This window comes from Schistocerca gregaria, chromosome 1 (genome assembly GCF_023897955.1).
Source record: "Schistocerca gregaria isolate iqSchGreg1 chromosome 1, iqSchGreg1.2, whole genome shotgun sequence".
Classification (NCBI taxonomy): domain Eukaryota; kingdom Metazoa; phylum Arthropoda; class Insecta; order Orthoptera; family Acrididae; genus Schistocerca; species Schistocerca gregaria.
The window spans coordinates 174762508-174782439 of NC_064920.1; the positions used below are offsets into that span (position 1 = coordinate 174762508).

Below are 19932 nucleotides of genomic sequence, written 5' to 3' on the forward strand. Positions count from 1 at the left end.
AGTAGAGGGTAGATCACGTTATTGGTATTTTCTTTTGTTACGCCTTAAAAGTGGAAAATAATCTCACCACTTGTCACCGGTTTGCCAACATTACGGGCGGCACACAAGCAGTTGTCTCCGTGAAATATAAGCGACCCAGGATGGTATACAATCCTCGTTAATTCACTTCCCACTGCTACTGAAAACGCTTTTTGCAGCTACCTGGCGGTGACGTAATCGGAGGCACAGAGCACGCAGGCGTTTGAACGAGGCGGACAGACTGATATTTCGGCACGAAGTGTATCGTCTCACTGCCTCATTCCGTGTTTATATATGGGCGCAGCGGAACGCCGAGAAGAACATCTGCTATCGACTGCTTTAGGCACAGGTAGCAGCATCGGAATGGACCCTTCCTCGGACATGTAGTAATTAATACCTCTGTCGTTTAACAACTTACAAAAGACAGCCATTCAGCATCTTGTGTCACAGTGGGACAAGTCTCTTAACAGCCAGGGTCAATACTTCTAAGATACAGGTACTGGTGTCTGTAATTTTACCTCCGGTTCATTTCTTTTTGAACGACCCTTATAGATGAACTCCACACGACATTTTTGCTGCTATCTCAAACTCCATTACTGTGCAACTGCAGAAATTCCTGTTGTGTTTTAGAATTTCACTTGCAAGATTTGTAATTTTGGTATCTGCACAGGCGTGCCAACGGCGCTAAACAACATTGTCGCTACAAGGCTCTGCGTTGGCCAACATTGGCTCAGCAACAAGCCAGGGAACAGAACGCAGCAGGACGAAGTGAAATCTCGCCATGCCATTCAACCTGCCAGGAAGCAGAATGTGTGAAACCGTGTAGAGACATGCACGTGGTTGAAAACATCACAGTGTAGTCACAATTGGCTGACGATTAAGCATACAGACATTGCACGAGATACAAGGTGAGGTCCGTGCTGAACTCCGCGTTAGAACATTTCTGCCTGCCTTACGGTAACCTGCAAGACTTCCACAGGGAGTTTGCCCATACGTCGTCTGTCCCTCCCATGGTACTTGCCTACATGAGTTTTCTGCGTTAGCCATGCCAGCTCATCTGCCTCCATCGCGATGTCTGCTGGTGGGGACACTAATTCCCTGTCCACTGAAAAAGCAACATAGCGCCGAAGATGTCCGTATTTGAAACGCCAAACCGTGCGCAGATTTGAATGGGGCTCAGCAGATCTCGACAGCAGACTGGCTGCCAAACAAATCCGTCTGCTAGGAGTGGGGGGAGGGACTAGAGGCAGAGAAGGAGGAGGAGGAGGAGGAGGAGGAGGAGAGCGGATCAAAATCCATGGACTCCACACTGGTGGGCGGGGGAGAGAGCGTCGCTGGGACTTGCGGCCACAGGTAAAAGAGGACTGCAAGAAACATGAAGGGGTCTGCAACAGAGAAGTATATTGCTGGATACGGATGTTCACCACTGGAACAGCATCGCGACCAACCCTGCCGCCCATCTGACTGGAAACCCGTGGCGGTGACGACTCAACAGTGCAGAGACCCAACTGATTTGCAGGAAGTATGAACTGCTACTGACTGACACACTACAAACAACTGCCAACATATGTGGCCGACGACGACACCTTGAAGCCATCCGTGCTGTTGGCTGAAAGACCTGTCCCAAACGGCAGTCCCGAAGGGAGAAGGAGGGAGACAGGTGTGAAGGTGGTCCAGTGTCTGTGTGTAGCAGATGCAAGAGACCCCGTGGCTGGCGCCCACGCAAACGTTCCCTTGGACTGCTTCCGGTAACTGGCGTCGTCCAGTACAGAGCCAGAAAACTCTACCACACATCGATTGAAAAGGAGGGAGATACTGACGTCTTCATTCATTGACATAAAACTTTTCTGAGTATGGCACCGCATCATAATCTAAAACGCTATGCTCTAGAAGCCACGATTTCGACCACTGTTACAGTGACCTTCTTCTGTGTCTGCTGATGTGTTTTACCTGTGCAGATTCACTTACATTTTGTTATTACTGCTCCCTGTGCATGACATTAAGTCACAATTTTAAAAGCTCGTTGATTTGATTCGTCTCTTGGACTGAAAGGAGGGCAACCCTTTTTGTTATAGGTTATTACTGTGAAGTGAGTGGGATGTTCTGCCATCTATTGCTTCAGGCACTGCTTGGTTAGCGATCATTGGCGAATGACGTATGGATTCCTGTTTTCCTCCTGTTCGACTCAGCCTGTGCGGCGGCAGTTACCCACCAGCAACGCTGCGATACGTGTTGTTGGTGCGGCCTCTTGGAACCTCAGGGCCGATAGCCAGAATGGATCAGGCCGGAGTACAATCTCTGTATTCATGTTGTTAGGGTGTTTTGTTATTTCGATGACTTCTCCGACTCTTATGTGAAAACCTCGACGCATTTCATACAATGCATGAATGGAGAAACAATTTCTCCTGTGGAAATGCGACAAGCAATAGACAGCATCAGATCCTCACTTACTCCTCCGTAGAAACCTATTACAATAAAGTTCCTGCCTCTTCCATCTCAAGAGACCAACAGCAACAATGATCCTTTAAAACTGTGACATAATCTCGTGCTCAGTGAAACAGTGTAGTAGTCAGATGCTGTATACCACTGTGAAAGCAAAAGTCCTGTGACACAAATTGCTGGCTATTTTTGGTCCTGGGACATTCCAAGATCTCAAATATGACTGACATTGTGCGAAGAGGGGAAGTTGACGACGTGGAGGGCAGCTTGGCTACGTATGGGTAGTCTGACAAGCCTTCGACTAACAATAAGCAAATGCTGCCATGAAATGGAGGAGTGAATGCGACGTGCACCATGTCGCAAGGGTGCTCTGGGACCGACCAAGAGGAAAGCTTGTGCAGCAGCACAACCTGACTTTGCACATAGTCCCTACAAACCCACACCAGGTGTTAGATGTCACGATCGATCACCAGCTACTAGGTGTGACGTTACGCCAACGTCTTCATTCAACTATTACTCCAGTGCGATGCATGCAGTGCAGCGGTTGGAGGATTACCATCTGGCAGCCTTTCTCCTCCCTGAAAGGAAGAAGATTACGTGGAGAATGTTGAATAAACATCAGAAGAGAAGAGGGCATATGTCACGCTGGATGTGAAGTCGCAGAGAGGCGCTCTGGCGTGGACAACCTAAACGATTTGCCAGGAAAGCGGATCGGCTGGGCGTACCAGTGGCGACCTCTCGTTCTGTCAACAGAAAATGCAGCAAGGTCCCTGCAAGGTATCATGTAACGAGAACACAAGAGCCTCTTTCCGATCGAACTGCAGATTGGATCTCACTGGCAGCCGCAATGGCGTATCTACATTTACATGGTGGTCGGCGAGGCAGTAACGTCTTTGCAATAATTACTGAGACAGAGAGCCCACCTCTGCAATAGGTGGGCTTGGTATGAGCATCAAATAAAGAAACCAGTGGTTGTAGTTGGTAATAATGAGAAACGTTCTCCTTACTAGAAAACATGACACTAAAATAGCCAGTGCCTCTCTCCCACCTGTGACTGGCTACGCTGCACTGAGGAAAGCGTCTTTCGTGCGTAAGAGATGGGCTGATCGGCGCCGTCCGGCTTCCGATGAGAGAGATCAGCGCCAGTGCCATACTCGGACACACAAGCCACGGTTAAAAGTTTACCCGATGTAAGAGAAACCAAACAGGGAGCAGATCATAGACACAGCCTGAGGGACTGAAAAGCCTACTGACGAGCCACATACCAGGAAATCCTGCCCAAAAACGGCTAGATATTTTTCAGTGTCAATAAAATTCACCAATAGCCGTTTACTTTAGGATATTATTGTATTTTATTCTCATGCCTATCAGTTTCGGAATTTTATCATGCCACCTTCAGGCCCCATACGCTTCTACCCAAATAAACGAGCTTGTCGTGTAGCGCCATAAGTCACTGCATATCATGAATTCAATCGTTATACAATTGCCTCATTCGAAGAAGTGACAACAACTGAGCACACCTGCCACTGGTATACTTGAGAATAAAATAAACTAATATTCTTAAGTACACGGCTGTTGTTGAATTTTATTGACATTGACAATTACTTAACTAGCCGACGTCCCCTGGCCATGATGGACCAACAGAGAGAGATCTTTAAGGTTCTGGGCGTTGGCAGGTTGTTGATGGTTTGATGTGGACGTCTGCAGGGACTAGGCCATCTCTACTAAACACATGTTGCAAAAAATGCACCTTTGGTGAGGAAAAAGTTGCACGTTTGCAACTAAGGCAATTCACCAGCAGGCTTTGGGAAACCACCTGCCGCGCGGGGTAGTCGCGCCGTCTCAGGCGCCTTACCATGGTTCGCGCGGGTCCTCCCGTCGGAGGTTCGATTCCTCTCTCGAGCATGGTGTGTATGTTGTCCTCAGTGTAAGTTAGATTAACTTAGATTAAGTAGTGTGTAAGCCTAGGGACCGAGACTTCAGCAGTTTGGTTCCATAGGAACTTACAACAAATTTCCAGAATAGCCATTCGTAGCTACTATAAATACTTGTGTCATGCAGAGGCCATAACCCAGATGTCAACAAGGTAGTTTACGCAGCAAGAAATGTCGTTAATCAACTGCCTCAAATATAGTAGTGCAGACAAGATTCCAAAATACAAGCGATGTAATTGTTAAAGCCCAAAGGGGGTGTTGAGTACAAAGAAGGATCGACAAACTCTATCCAGTGGCAGCTGCAGATATATGTCACTAAAGGACATACGTGAGAACTGACACTCCCCCCCCCCCCCCCCCCAACAACTTTGCCAACAACTACTCCAGCTCTAGAGCTGGATATAAGTCAGTGACGCAAAGCATATTCGCTGTCAGTTTAAAATCACTTAAGAGGTGGATGACGCCGTTGGGCTTCTGAGACTCCACCAAATGGTTGGTTAATGACTCTAAGAAATGTTAGAAACAGTGTCCTGATCCAGCCAGTAATGCAAATCGGCGATTACCTTGGCAGTGTGGATAACGTAATTACCCAAGGGACGACAAAACTTAGATGCAGCTGAGAAATGTGTGCCTCTAAATTATCTACTTGACCAAAGGTATTGTCAAATAGCAGGTTGCTTGATCTAGTAAGGAATCCATGTCGTGGAAAGGAACCACCTGATGCGCTAAATGGCTTTTGTCAACTACATGGAAGCCAAAAACAGGAAAAGTGCCGTCCCCAACAATATTTTGTACCAATGAGGAACTGACAGCTAACAATGTAAGAGAAGAGTCCCCTCAAAGCAATACACCGTCTACTGTAACACATGGCACAGTGTCCGTTGCAGTGCGGTTCAGCACAATTGCCTGTACGTATCTGAATTAAGGGTCTCACCGTCGCTCCTGTGTCTACTTTAAATTAAAGTGATCCACTACTAGCGTCAGCAAAATACGGTGTGGCAGCAGTTAAAACATAGGTTTTTTTGTGGCCGACCCACGGCATTTCAATTGCCACATATAGTTGCTGAATGCCCGCCCCCCCCCCCCCCCCCCCCATGGTCTCCATGTGTGGGCAGTCTCGTCGAACAGGCATCAACAGACAATCGGGAAAGGGTAGCTGGCTCTCCCGTTGAGCGGAAGGAGAATGACTCTCAGGACCCGAAAAACGCTCTGGCCTGGGGTGATGTCACCGCTTCCAAAGCGTTGCCTGGGTAATGTATAACTTTGGTTACAGATGTTTAGTCTAGACAGCAGAACTGACGAAGGTCTGTGAGCAAGACTTAATTGGTTTGTGCCATTTATACAACGAAAGCTACCTTGCTATTTTTTCTGTGTGAAATTGACTCATTCCAATCCCAAAGAAAGCCGGTGTTGACAGATGTGAAAATTACCGAACTATCAGTTTAATAAGTCACAGCTGCAAAATACTAACGCGAATTCTTTACAGACGAATGGAAAAACTGATAGAAGCCGACCTCGGGGAAGATCAGTTTGGATTCCGCAGGAATGTTGGCACACGTGAGGCAATGCTGACCCTACGACTTATCTTAGAGGAAAGATTAAGGAAAGGCAAACCTACGTTTCTAGCATTTGTAGACTTAGAGAAATCTTTTGACAATGTTGACTAGAATACTCTCTTTCAAATTCTGAAGATGGCAGGGTTAAAATACAGGGAGCGAAAGGCTATTTACAGAAACGAGATGGCAGTTTTTAAGAACGGACATGAACGGGAAGCAGTGATTGGGTAGGGAGTGAGACAGGGTTGTAGTCTCTCCCCGATGTTATTCAATCTGTATATTGAGCAAGCAGTAACGGAAACAAAAGAAAAATTCGGAGTAGGTATTAAAATCCACGGAAAAGAAATAAAAACATAGAAGTTGCCGATGACATTGTAATTCTGTCAGAGACAGCAAAGAACTTGGAAGAGCAGTTGAACGGAATGTGCAGTGTCTTGAAAGGAGGATATAAGATGAACATTAACAAAAGCAAAACGAGGATAATGGAATGCAGTCGAATTACGTCGGGTGATACTGAGGGAGTTAGATTAGGAAATGAGACACTTAAAGTAGTAAAGGAGTTTTGCTATTTGGGGAGCAAAGTAAGTGATGATGGTCGAAGTAGAGAGGATGTAAAATTTAGAGCTTTCGAAATGTGGTGCTACAGAAGAATGTTGAAGATCGGTTGGGTAGATGACGTAACTAATGAGGAGGTATTGAATAGAATTGAGGAGAAGAGGAGTTTGTGGCACAACTTGACAAGAAGAAGGGACCGGTTGGTAGGGCATGTTCTGAGGCATCAAGGGATCACAAATTTAGCATTGTAGGGCAGGGTCGAGGGTAAAAATCGTAGAGTGAGACCAAGAAATGGATACACTAAGCAGATTCAGGAGGATGTAGGCTGCAGTAAGTACTGGGGGATGAAGAAGCTTGCACAGGATAGAGTAGCATGGAGAGCTGCATCAAACCAGTCTCAGGACTGAAGACAACAACAACAACAACATTGTACTGAAGAGTATATTGAGAAATATGCATAGGCAAACCTGCAGGTAGCTGACAATAATTTAGGATAGTGGGTAGTTGGTAATCAAAATTAAGTCTGAGAGTAGTAGTAGTGTTGCATGTTTAATTGCAGAAACTATAAGTATTGTCTGTGGCCAAGGACCATATATTATAATTTTTTGTATTGTTTCCCCATTCCGAGTGCTTGGGCAAAGTTATTTTAATTCCGTTTCTTTGAATTCTGTTTCATTGTGTTGAAGGCGTTTTAACTGTTATTCTCGGTTGAGCTGTACTCTCTAGAAGTCCACTGAGCTGCACATAAAGTTTTGTTTGTTATGGTTCCGTTGCCATGAAGATTTAATTTGTTGCGAAATTTTTGCCTACAACCGAACAACGCCCAGCGTGAATCTTACTCCACCCAAGTCCTATACACCACATTGAATAGATATAGATGCTTTTGGTTTTCCCTATACTTCTGGTGATGAAATATACATTCTAAAACCGATCATATATGTTGCATACATAATCAACAGCCTGAGAAGTTCTGTAATCCTTAATATAGCAAACTACATATGAGTGCAATTTTCTGCGATGCGAAAATTTGAGAAGGATAGAGAGATTAAAATCAGTGGAGAGTAATAGAAACACCATTGTATTTTGGAGGACTATCAAATAGTATATAATGTGTACATATTCACTGAAAAGGGTGTTATTTTGGTAAATTGTCTGATAATTTCCTCATACTGGTGAGGTACTAAAAACAAAGTTGACAGAGATGTATGTAATGGGCAGCTGGTACACGTGTGGTGTTGTTGTTTCAGACGGTGCTGATGGCACACGCGCTGCGGCGCGTGTCGTACGCCACGTGCGACCCTTCGCATTCTCAGTTCAGCTTCCTGGCCAGGGAGCCGCGCGGACACTGCAGCCTGCAGTGCTGCCACTCTTTCCTCGCCAAGTCGCCGCAGCAGGTACTGCTCATTACGTTTCTTGTAACTGAAACCTCCCTATTAACAGCTAATCAAATTTTATCCCATCTTCTTCTTCTTCTTCCGTATCCGGATGCACCAATTATATCTTCCCTTCCCAGTAGTTAGGAACGTTGTTTGCTTTGTCATTGACTTTCAAAATATCATCTTTAGTGCATGTTATAGACATATCTGGGCAAATCATTAGGTGGTCCAAGTCCTGTATTGCTCCGCATTCACACCTATCGCTATCACTGTAACCCCATTTAAATAGTTTTGATTTGCACCCAGTTACTCCAGTACGCAGCCGGTTTAATGACCTCCAAGTTGTAAAAGGTAGTTGAAATTCTGCAGATCCCTCCTCAAGTAGTTCCATTGTGGAGTGTGGCACCATTTCTTCCAAAAGAGATAGCCGCCTTGCGGTGGGCTTGGTGGCGAGCTCTTCAGTAGTTTCAATGAAACTCCTGCGGGATTTCAGGCGGACGCATTGTTTTCGGTGCATATGCATCGGGTGTCGAGGATCATTCGTTTTGATCTTTCGATCTCGGCGGCTACTTGTCTGCGGATAGTGAGTGGTGCTATGCCTATGATTGGATAAATGATGTCTGTAGGAGTTGGTTTGAGGCATCCTGCGGCAATACGTACGGTTTCGTTTACGGCGACGTCAACTTGCTTAGTGTGAGCTGAGTTCCTCCAAACTGGCGCCGCAAATTCCGCTGCTGAGGTACTCAGCACCAGACCTGTGGTGCGCAAAACATGTGGTTGAGCTCCCCACGATGAACCTGTTAGCTTCCGCAGTATGTTGTTCCTGGCACAGACCTTTTATTAGTGTTGTGACAGTGCTGCTTAAAAGTAAGTGCTCTGTCCAATGTTACTCCCAGGTATTTTGGGCTATTTGTATGTTTCAGCTCTTCCCCTTGCCACATGACTCGGAGTTTCCGTTTGGCTTGTTTGTTCCTAAGATGGAAGGCGGATACTTGAGATTTACTAGGGTTTGGTTTAAGGTTATTGCCGTCGTAATAGGTAGCAAGTTCTGTTAAGGCTCCTGTGAGATTCTCCTCCACTTGTTCAAAGGTTTTATCCTGTGTGGCCACTGCTGCATCGTCAGCATATATGAACATTCGTGTCTGGTGGCTGATGGGAAGATCATTGGTATAGAGGTTAAATAATATTGGAGCCAAGGCACTGCCCTGTGCAAGTCCATTTTTCTGTGTCCTCCATCGGCTGTTTTTAGATTGTAAGGTTACATAGTAGCGTCTGTTCTGTAGCATGCATTTCACGAACATAGAAAGGGTGTAGTCCTTAGTGACATTATACACTTTCTGGGTAAGCAACTTATGTTTAACTGTGTCATATGCAGCACTGAGATCCAGGAATGCGACCCCTGTTACTTCTCCTCTCTGATAGCCGTCTTCGATGTACTGTGTGAGATTAAGTATTTGGCCACAGCATGATTTTCCTGGTCGAAATCGAGCTTGTTCGTTAATGAGGGCTTTGTCCACATAATAAGCTATGCGTTTGAGAATCATTCGCTCCAGCACTTTAAATAAATGACAAAGCAGTGAGACAGGCCGAAAATTTTTGGCTTCAGCTGGGTCTTTCCCTGGTTTTAGTAACGCAATAACCCGAGCTTTCTTCAGTTTAGGAATTTGCATTGTTGTTATACAGTTATTCATTGGCTCTAGGGCCCATGCTTGTACTCCCGGTCCAAAATGTTTAATTTGCTCAGATCTCAGATCATCGAGGCCAGCGACCTTATTGTTTTTAAAATCGTTGATGGCATCTTGTAGCTCCAAAACCAAAGATGACAAAATCCCATCGTCAGAAACTACACTGATGCGCCAAAGAATGAGTATTCAAATACGGAGATATGTAAACAGGAGAACACGGCACTACGGTCAGCAACGCCTGTACAACAAAAGAAGTGCCTGTCACAGTTGTTAGATCGGTTACTGCTGCTACAGTGGCAGGTTATCAAGATTTAAGTGAGTTTGAACGTGGTGTTATAGTTGACGCACGAGCGATGGGACAAAGCATCTCCGAGGTAGCGATGAAGTCGGGACCTCCCCCGTACGACCATTTCACGAGTGTACCGTGAAGGTCAGGAATCCGACAAAACATCAAACCTCCGACATCGCTGCTGCCGGAAGAAGATCCTGCAAGAACGGGAACAACGAAGACTGAAGAGAATCGTTCAACGTGACAGAAATGCATTCAGCAAATTGTTGCATATTTCAATACTGGGCTATCAGCAACAGTCAGCGTGCGAACCATTCAACGAAATATCATCGATATGGGGTTCCGGCGCCGAAGACCCACCCGTGTAACCTTGTAGGCTGCACGATACAATGCTTTACGACTCGCCTGGGCCCGTCAACACCGACATTGGTCTGTTGACTGGAAACATGTTGCCTGGTTGGACGAGTCTCGTTTCAGATTGCATTGCGCGGTTGGACGTGTACGGGTATAGCGACAAGCTCGTGAGTCTATGGATCCAAAATGTCAACCGATGGTTGTTCAAGCTGCTGGAGGCTCAGTAGTGGCTTGGGACATGTGCAGCTGGAGTGACACGGGACACCTGACACATCTAGATACGACTCTGGCAATTGAAAATACGCGACCATCCTGTCCGATCACGTGCATGCATTCATGTCCACTATGCATTCCGACGGACCTGGACAATTCCAGCTGGACAATGCGACACCCCACACGTTCAGTTTTGCTACAGAGTGGCTCCAGGAACACTCTTCTGAGTTTAAATTCTTTCGCTGGCCACCATACTCGGGCATGAACATTATTGAGCATATCTGGGATGCCTTGCAACGTGGTGTTCGTACTCTTACGGATTTATGGACAGCCCTACAGGACAGTTCCCTCCAGGACTACTTCATACATTACTCTAGTCCATGCCACGTTGTGATTCGGCATTCTGCGTGTTCGCGGAAGCCTACGCGACAGTAGGCAGGTATAGCAGTTTGTTTGGCTCCTCAGTGTATGTCATCACACACACATTAACCTGTGCTCAAATCTGTGCTGTTAATTCAACGGCAGAGCTGAAAACTGAAAAGTAGTTGCTGTTAACTGAAACACTCAGACACTTGCTGGAAATACTCTCGTTCAACGTAAAAAAAAAAAGAAAAAAAACACAGCCTTTTAAAGCCGACGTACGAGACTGTCGAAAATAAGCTGGGAAGTAGAATATAAGATTGAAACTGAAAATTGAGATGAACATATGACTTGCGAGCTATGACATAGCCTGCTGAACGAGATGGTGCAACAACTAAGACACCGAACTTCTGGTGGAACGAAGCTCAAATCGCCGCCCACTTCGGCGGATTTAGGTTTTCTGTAGTTTCCGTGAATCGATTAACTAGAATGCCAGCATGCTTGCTACCACTGAACGAGGTCCTAGGTCTGTCTCTAATGCATTTTCCTGGCAGACTAAAACTGTGTGCCGGACAGAGACTCGAACTCGGGACCTTTGCCTTTCGCGGGCAAGTGCTCTACCATCTGAGCTACCCAAGCACGACTCACGACCCGCCCTCACAGCTTCAGTTCTGACAGTACCTCGTCTCCTAACTTTCAAACTTCACGGAAGCTTTTCTGCGCACCTTGCAGACCAGTACTCTTGGAAGGAAGGATATTGCGGAGACATGGCTTAGCCAGGTCGTCGTCGTGGTCGTCGTCGTCGTTGTTGTTGTTGTTCTTGTTGTTGTCTTCAGCCCAGGGACTACAGTACTATGCCCTTTCATCTCTGAATAACTAGTGCAACCCCCAGCCATTTGAACCTGTTTACTGTGTTCATCTCTTGGTTTCTCTCTACTATTTTTATTCCTTAAATTTTACTCCAGTATTAAATTTACATGGTGTCAATTATTGAACTACATAGAAAAAACGTAAATTAGTTACAAACTAAGGCGTGCATACACTTTATTCAACACGTAAACGTCACTGAAAATATTCGGATTTATGTTGTGACATGTGGAAATGTAAGGAGATGGCACCTGGATAAACTGAAAGAACCAGAGGTTGTACAGAATATCAGGGAGAGCATAAGGGAAAAATTCACAGGAATGGGGGAGAGAAATACAGTAGAAGAAGAATGGATACCTGTGAGGGATGAAGTAGTGAAGGCAGGAGAGGATAAAGTAGGTAAAAAGACGAGGACTAGTAGAAATCCTTGGGTAACAGAAGAAATATTGAATTTAATTGATGAAAGGAGAAAATATAAGAATGCAGTAAATGAAGCTGGCAAAAAGGAATAAAAACGTCTCAAAAATGAGATCGACAGAAAGTGCAAAATGGCTAAGCAGGGATGGCTAGAGGACAAATGTAAGGATGTAGAGGTTTATCTCACTAGGGGTAAGATAGATACTGCCTACAGGAAAATTAAAGTGACCTTTGCAGATAAAAGAACCACTTGTATGAACATCAAGAGCTCAGATGGAAACCCAGTTCTAAGCAAAGAAGGGAAAGCAGAAAGGTGGAAGGAGTATATAGAGGGCCTATACAAGGGCGATGTACTTGAGGACAATATTATGGAAATAGAAGAGGATGTAGATGAAGATGAAATGGGAAATACGATACTGCGTGAAGAGTTTGACAGAGCACTGAAAGACCTGAGTCGAAACAAGGCCCCCGGAGTAGACAACATTCCATTGGAACTACTGACGGCCTTGGAAGAGCCAGTCCTGACAAAACTGTATCATCTGGTGAGCAGTTGTATGAGACAGGCGAAATACCCTCAGACTTCAAGAAGAATATAATAATTCTATCCCAAAGAAAGCAGGTGTTAATAGATGTGAAAATAACCGAAGTATCAGTATAATAAGTCACAGCTACAAAATATTAACGCGAATTTTTTACAGACGAATGGAAAAACTAGTAGAAGCCGACCTCTGGGAAGATCAGTTTGGATTCTGTAGAAATGTAGGTACACGTGAGGCAATACTGACCCTACGACTTATCTTAGACGCTAGATTAAGGAAGGGCAAATCTCCATTTCCAGCTTTTGTAGACTTAGAGAAAGCTTTTGACAATGTTGACTGGAATACTCTCTTTCAAATTCTGAAGATGGCAGGGTTAAAATACAGGGAGCGAAAGGCTATTTACAGAAACGAGATGGCAGTTATAAGAGGGACATGAACGGGAAGCAGTGGTTGGGAAGGGAGTGAGACAGGCTATTTACAGAAACGAGATGGCAGTTATAAGAGGGACATGAACGGGAAGCAGTGGTTGGGAAGGGAGTGAGACAGGGTTGTAGCCTCTCCCCGATGTTATTCAATCTGTATATTGAGCAAGCAGTGAAGGAAACAAAAGAAAAATTCGGAGTAGGTATTAAAATCCATGGAGAAGAAGTAAAAACTTTGAGGTTCGCCGATGACATTGTAATTCTGTCAGAGACGGCAAAGGACTTGGAAGAGCAGTTGAACGGAATGGACAGTGTCTTGAAGGGAGGATATAAGATGAACATCAACAAAAGCAAAACGAGGATAATGGAATGTAGTCAAATTAAATCGGGTGATGCTGAGGGAATTAGATTGGGAAATGAGACACTTAAAGTAGTAAAGGAGTTTTGCTATTTAGGAAGTAAAATAACTGATGTTGTCGAAGTAGAGAGGATATAAAATGTAGACTGGCAATGGCAAGGAAAGCGTTTCTGAAGAAGAGAAATTTGTTAACATCGAGTATAGATTAAAGTGTCAGGAAGTCATTTCTGAAAGTATTTGTATGGAGTGTAGCCATGCATGGAAGTGAAACACGCACGATAAGTAGTTTCGACAAGAAGAGAATAGAAGCTTTGGAAATGTGGTGCTACAGAGGAACGCTGAATATTAGATGGGTAGATCACATAACTAATGAGGAAGTATTGAATAGGATTGGGGAGAAGAGAAGTTTGTGGCACAACTTGACCAGAAGAAGTGATCGGTTGGTAGGACATGTTCTGAGGCATCAAGGGATTACAAATTTAGCATTGGAGGGCAGCGTGGAGGGTAAAAATCGTAGAGGGAGACCAAGAGATGAATACACTAAGCAGATTGAGAAGGATGTAGGTTGCAGTAGGTACTGGGAGAAGAAGCTTGCACAGGATAGGGTAGCATGGAGAGCTGCATCAAACCAGTCTCAGGACTGAAGACCACAACAACAACAACATGTCCGATATGCCTGCCATAATTGGCAATGATGTGACGTAGACGAATAGCGAAATGCTGCATGACACGCTGAAGTGTCAGAACATCGATACTGTCGATGACGTCCTGAATATCAGTGTTCAGCTCAGCAATGGTTGTGGGGTTATTGTTCTACACCTTGCCTTTAATATAGCCCCACAAGAAGGTGCCGCTTTGTATTCAGATCCGGAGTATATGGCGGTCAATCGAGGCCCATGGCAGTGGCCTCTGGGTACCTCAGAGCTAGAATGCGGTCCGCAAAGTGCTTTTCCAGGACATCAAACACCTCTCCTGTATCGATGGGGTCGAGGTCCGTCTTGCGTGAAACACATCTTGAAATCAGCGTCACTTTGGATAATGAGGATGAAATCATCTTCTAAAACCTTCACATACCGTTCGGTAGTCACCACGGACATTGCAGACCACTCAGTCACCAACGCGCACACTAAATCCCATCATGCCCCGCGGCCAACGGTGCAGTTTGAACGCCCTGACGCAAAGCGTTCAGAAGTTGTGACGATTTTATTTCATATAGTTCAATAACTGTCATTCTGTATGATTCCGTGATTTTCGAAATGTGTCGAATTTCCCTCCTTTTCCTCGTGTTGTACTACCAATTTCACCCCATACCTACTCAGTAGATGCTCATTAGTTACGCGATCTACCCACTTAATCTTCAGCATTGTTCCGTAGCACCACACTTCAGATGTTACTGTTCTCTTCTTGCCTGATTTGCTGTTCGTTAATACAAGGCTACAATCGACGCAGATATCTTCAATAATACTTAAATTTATTTTCGACATTAAAATATTTCCCTTTTTCTGAAACGCTTTTCTTGCCATTGCTATTTCACGTCCACGACCATCAATTGCTTTACTGCCCAAATAGCTGGACTCGTCTACTACTTATAGTGTCTCGTGTCCTAATCTCATTCCCTGTGCAGCACCTGAATTAACTACTGCTATACTTGGGCACACTGACCTTGTAAGATCGATGATTGGCTATCACGGCGAATTTCGTGTTCAGCTGTACTCAGTATGTGAAGAGATTTGTTTGATTTAGTAGTAATCATTTTGATATGTACAGGGCTTACCATAATTAATAGCGAAAACTGACACGGCTGCATGAATACAGAAGCGAGTAAACTCACTTCAGAAACAAGCTGCTGACGAGCTAATTGAGAATGTATGATTATGGATCGGGAATGACTTCAGATGAAGTATTGTCCTAGCACAGATGTATTTGAAATGCAAATTTTTCGATTATTTCCCCATCTACTTCAGTTATGTTAATTGTTGTTTTAATAGCACAAATTTAAAGTGTTTGCTTAGAAAACTGTTTGGTTTTACAAGTAGCGCACTTGAAGATGTCCAAAGGTACAAGAATAAATGATTCCAGTACATAAGGAGAATACTTTGTTAGAGACTACCACCAACATCATTCCAATAAACACCAACGAAACGACTGAACTGCTTACGAGCTATGACACTGTCACAGGGGCATTTGTTTCCTTGACCAGATCGAGAGTTCACTCAACATTTGATTCGGAAGAAATATTGAGGTCGATTTCTACTGGACGTCACGGAACGAAACCTAACTTTAAAACATACCAGAATGTACTGAGAAGCGGCATACATACAAACCATCATCGTGACACAACGGATCGGGACGGGACGGAACAGAACGGAACGGAACGGAATGTCAGTGTCTAGGATTGTTGGACAGAAAGTTTTGGTGTAGGGGACGAGACAGTGCAGTTGTCTGCTACCATGAAAAGTTAACCTATATCCACCGTGTTCACTCCAATTACAGTAGTTGATTTCGTGGTTTGTGTGTTCTGAATGTTTGCCTTATTGTGTCCTTCATTTTCGTGACACTTTGTGAAGAAAGCTGAAGACTTGGATTTCCTATGCGTGCTATTTCGCGAGAGAGGCTTAATGCCTGACAGTGTAAAATTATTTTGGTTTTGCAAAACCTACATAGGTAAAACATTTAAACTGTGCATAAATAAAAACACAAATGCTTGGAACAGCAGGCCACTGTGGCCGAGCGTTTCTAGGCGCTTCAGTCCGGAATCGCGCGACAGCTACGGTCGCAGGTTCGAATCTTACCTCGGGCATGGATGTATGTGCTGTCCTTAGGTTAGTTTGATTTAAGTAGTTCTAAGTTCTAGGGGACTGATGACCTCAGATGTTAAGTGCTTAGAGCCATTTGAACCATTTGAACTTGGAACAATTTTCGTTAAAACCTTGTATTTAACAGTAAATTTCACATTTCCTGTAGAGTAAAACTGTTTTTAACATTATTTATGGCCCATAATGCATCAAATAAAAGGTCTACATATTGTATTGTGAATACTGTTTTCTGTCCTTGTTGTAGAAATTTAATGACGCTAATAAATGTAGATGTTTTGACATTTCTAGACGACACTTTCCTTGTTCTGTCACTTCACAGCAGTGAGGAAAATTTACCATTTACACTTTGCTAAGAACACTGAATTTTATTTTTGTTTTTTCTAATTTTTTGGAATGCGGATGGTATCTCATAATCTCACGTTCGCCACTCAGTGCTGAGCAAAACGACGTGCCTTAATTTTGAAAACATTCGTATTGAGAAGGATTTACATTTGACTGTGATGGTCCCTAGAAACTTACAGTATCTTCCGTTACGTTCCATAAAGCTACGCCCACACGACGCCTCTTTCGTCGTACGCAATTGCAGATGCACGGTAATAAAAGGACATTCACAAAAATTTGCGGAAAGATCGCATATAAACATCTGCGTTCTCATATCCACACGTTACCACAATGCGAAGGCAGTCTGCTGTGAATCTCCTCCTTCGCTTGGGAGATTTTGATTGCGTTTATTTTGATGAAAAGGCGACAGAAGAAGTAAACGCTAAAGCGACTGTACATATAAAGTATACAAGCAACAGAGGTGCAAGAAATACAAAGTGATGACAAAGTATTGTCTGCAAATTTCAGGAGGAGGTCACGACGAGAATTTAGATTGTCGGGAAACTACAGCGATAAGGCTGGCAATAAAACTTTGTTAGCTAGTAGCTGGTGACTTATATACTCGTTTGCATTATTTAATGTTCATTTCAAAACAAAGCATTTCAATTGTAACAAATCTGTAACTTGTAATGTGGTATAATTGTAATTTATTTGTTTGTTTAATGCATCTACATCTACATGACTACTCTGCAATTCACATCTAAGTGCTTGGCAGAGGGTTCATCGAACCACAATCATACTATCTCTCTACTATTCCACTCCCGAACAGCGAGCGGGAAAAACGAACACCTAAACCTTTCTGTTCGAGCTCTGATTTCTCTTATTTTATTTTGATGATCATTCCTACCTATGTAGGTTGGGCTCAACAAAATATTTTCGCATTCGGAAGAGAAAGTAGGTGACTGAAATTTCGTAAAAAGGTCTCGCCGCGACGAAAAACGTCTATGCTGTGATGACTTCCATTCCAACTCGTGTATCATATCTGCCACACTCTCTCCCCTATAACGCGATAATACAAAACGAGCTGCCCTTCTTTGCACCCTCTCGATGTCCTCCGTCAATCCCACCTGGTAAGGATCCCACACCGCACAGCAATATTCTAACAGAGGACGAACGAGTGTAGTGTAAGCTGTCTCTTTAGTGGACTTCTTGCATCTTCTAAGTGTCCTGCCAATGAAACGCAACCTTTGGCTCGCCTTCCCGACAATATTATCTATGTGGTCCTTCCAACTGAAGTTGTTCGTAATTTTAACACCCAGGTACTTAGTTGAATTGACAGCCTTGAGAATTGTACTATTTATCGAGTAATCGAAATCCAACGGATTTCTTTTGGAACTCATGTGGATCATCTCACACTTTTCGTTATTTAGCGTCAACTGCCACCTGACACACCATACAGCAATCTTTTCTAAATCGCTTTGCAGCTGATACTGGTCTTCGGATGACCTTACTAGACGGTAAATTACAGCATCATCTGCGAACAGTCTAAGAGAACTGCTCAGATTGTCACCCAGGTCATTTATATAGATCAGGAACAGTAGAGGTCCCAGGACGCTTCCCTGCATGAAAGAAGTTTGTAATTATTAGCAAACTTTGTTCCTATACAATATCACAATTTGTATCTATTAATAATTAATAGTGCTATTCTCATGTATAATTATGACTCGTTTCATATTTATGCAGAAAAAAGGAACGCGAATAAATACATAAAAATAAAAGTGATTATTCCTGAAACTGAGAAACACTTAGGGGAGATTCCTAACCGTCCTGTCTAGGTTATTTTACTTCCAACGCGTCATTTGTATTTAATCATGAAATATGATATGTAGATTACCATGATCGTGCTCGGCAAAATTTGGGAATTTCATAGACACCAGAATCCACTGAAACGGAGGTTGTGTTTTTCAGTTTCGTACTGTTTACATCGTCCGTGTGCTTCATTTCTATTTTTAGTAGTTTGTTGAAGAGCTACACATATCCTATCACTTCTTTTGTTCCAATATCAGGCTCCTCACTTGTGCTTTTAAGTCGCCCCCAGTTTCATACACACTTTTCATAAATTTCTCAGTTTTCCTACTTCGAGACTTTCGGTACCTTATTGCTTACAGACATATGATTGGAGACATTTTATCTAATACATGACGCTCGGAACAACAAATCTCGAATTTTTATTTCAATAATCATCAGAATCAGCTTATCACAGGACTTTTTGTTTGTCTGTAATCATCCATACACTTAAAAGTGCGCTTCCTTTGGAGCCAACATATGTTATTGCACATAAATCGCTTTACAGCATAACCTCAGCGCACTACCAATCAAACACATATGGACCTCAGCTGCCCGTCGTCTGGTAAAACCTGCAAAGCTTCAAAAGCAGGTAGCAATGCCCTGTACGGACTGCCTCCATTAGCAGGAAATTATGCATGCGCAAATGTGCATGCGTAGTTGCGTTACTGGAAATTTATACCCATGCGCAAATTTGAATACAAAAAAGCCATTGTGTGGACTCACCTTAACGTACATTGCGAATGGACCCTTGGCAGTAGTAGTTTTACATGGTTCAAACGGCTGTGAGCACTACGGGACTTAACATCTGAGGCCATCAGTCCCCTAGACTTAGAACTACTTAAACCTAACTAACCTAAGGACATCACACACATCCATGCCCGAGGCAGGATTCGAACCTGCGACCGTAGCAGCAGCGCGGTTCCAGACTGAAGCGCCTAGAACCGCTCGACCACACGGCCGGCGGCAGTAGTAGAGCTAGAGCTAGTGATAGTAGTGCTGTAAGGTAGGAAATAAACAAATACCCTAAGAGCCTAGGTTAGGTTTGTGTGTAATGGTGCGGTGAACGTGCTATTTTGCAGGCGGAGGAGCTGCACGCAGCCGTCGGCGACGCCTTTCGGGCAGCGTACGCGGCGCAGCTGCAGCGTGACGTCAGCTCGGCCCAGCAACAGGTGCGGCTTCCATTCAGTAGCTGCACGGCACTTTGTGGCGGGTAGCTCCATAGACGAACTGTCTGCATCTGCACTCACACTACAAACTACGCACTGTAGAACACTGGTCAGCCTTAATATACGCCTACCATGACGTATTGTTCGAGAGAAACATACACCTGTGTGTTTTTTATGTTTCCTACTACCTCTTTTACGCACTGTGAGACTCTACGGACTATAATACCCTAATTTTAAGCACTTTTTTTAAAAAAATAACATTTGTACTATTTTTCTTATTAGATTGCAAAGGCATGCAAAAAAACACTTAGTGTGTAGAACCGAACTAACCTTTAAAATCCCTGAAACCTGTTACCTGAACATTCTTCTTCTTTTGTTCTTCTTCTTCATCGTCATTGT

The 19932-nt window shown here is 43.9% G+C and overlaps 1 protein-coding gene across 2 annotated transcripts in view; it reads left to right on the top strand.

Annotated features, from left to right (window-relative positions):
• The window catches only part of LOC126336196 (EGFR adapter protein-like), a 1052725-nt gene that overhangs the window by 981811 nt on the left and 50982 nt on the right, over nucleotides 1-19932 (top strand). For both annotated transcript variants that reach the window (XM_049999704.1, XM_049999712.1), the window contains exons 4-5: nucleotides 7750-7896; nucleotides 19447-19536. In XM_049999704.1, the coding sequence (XP_049855661.1) occupies nucleotides 7750-7896; nucleotides 19447-19536 (237 nt within the window). The remainder of the gene's footprint in view (nucleotides 1-7749; nucleotides 7897-19446; nucleotides 19537-19932) is intronic.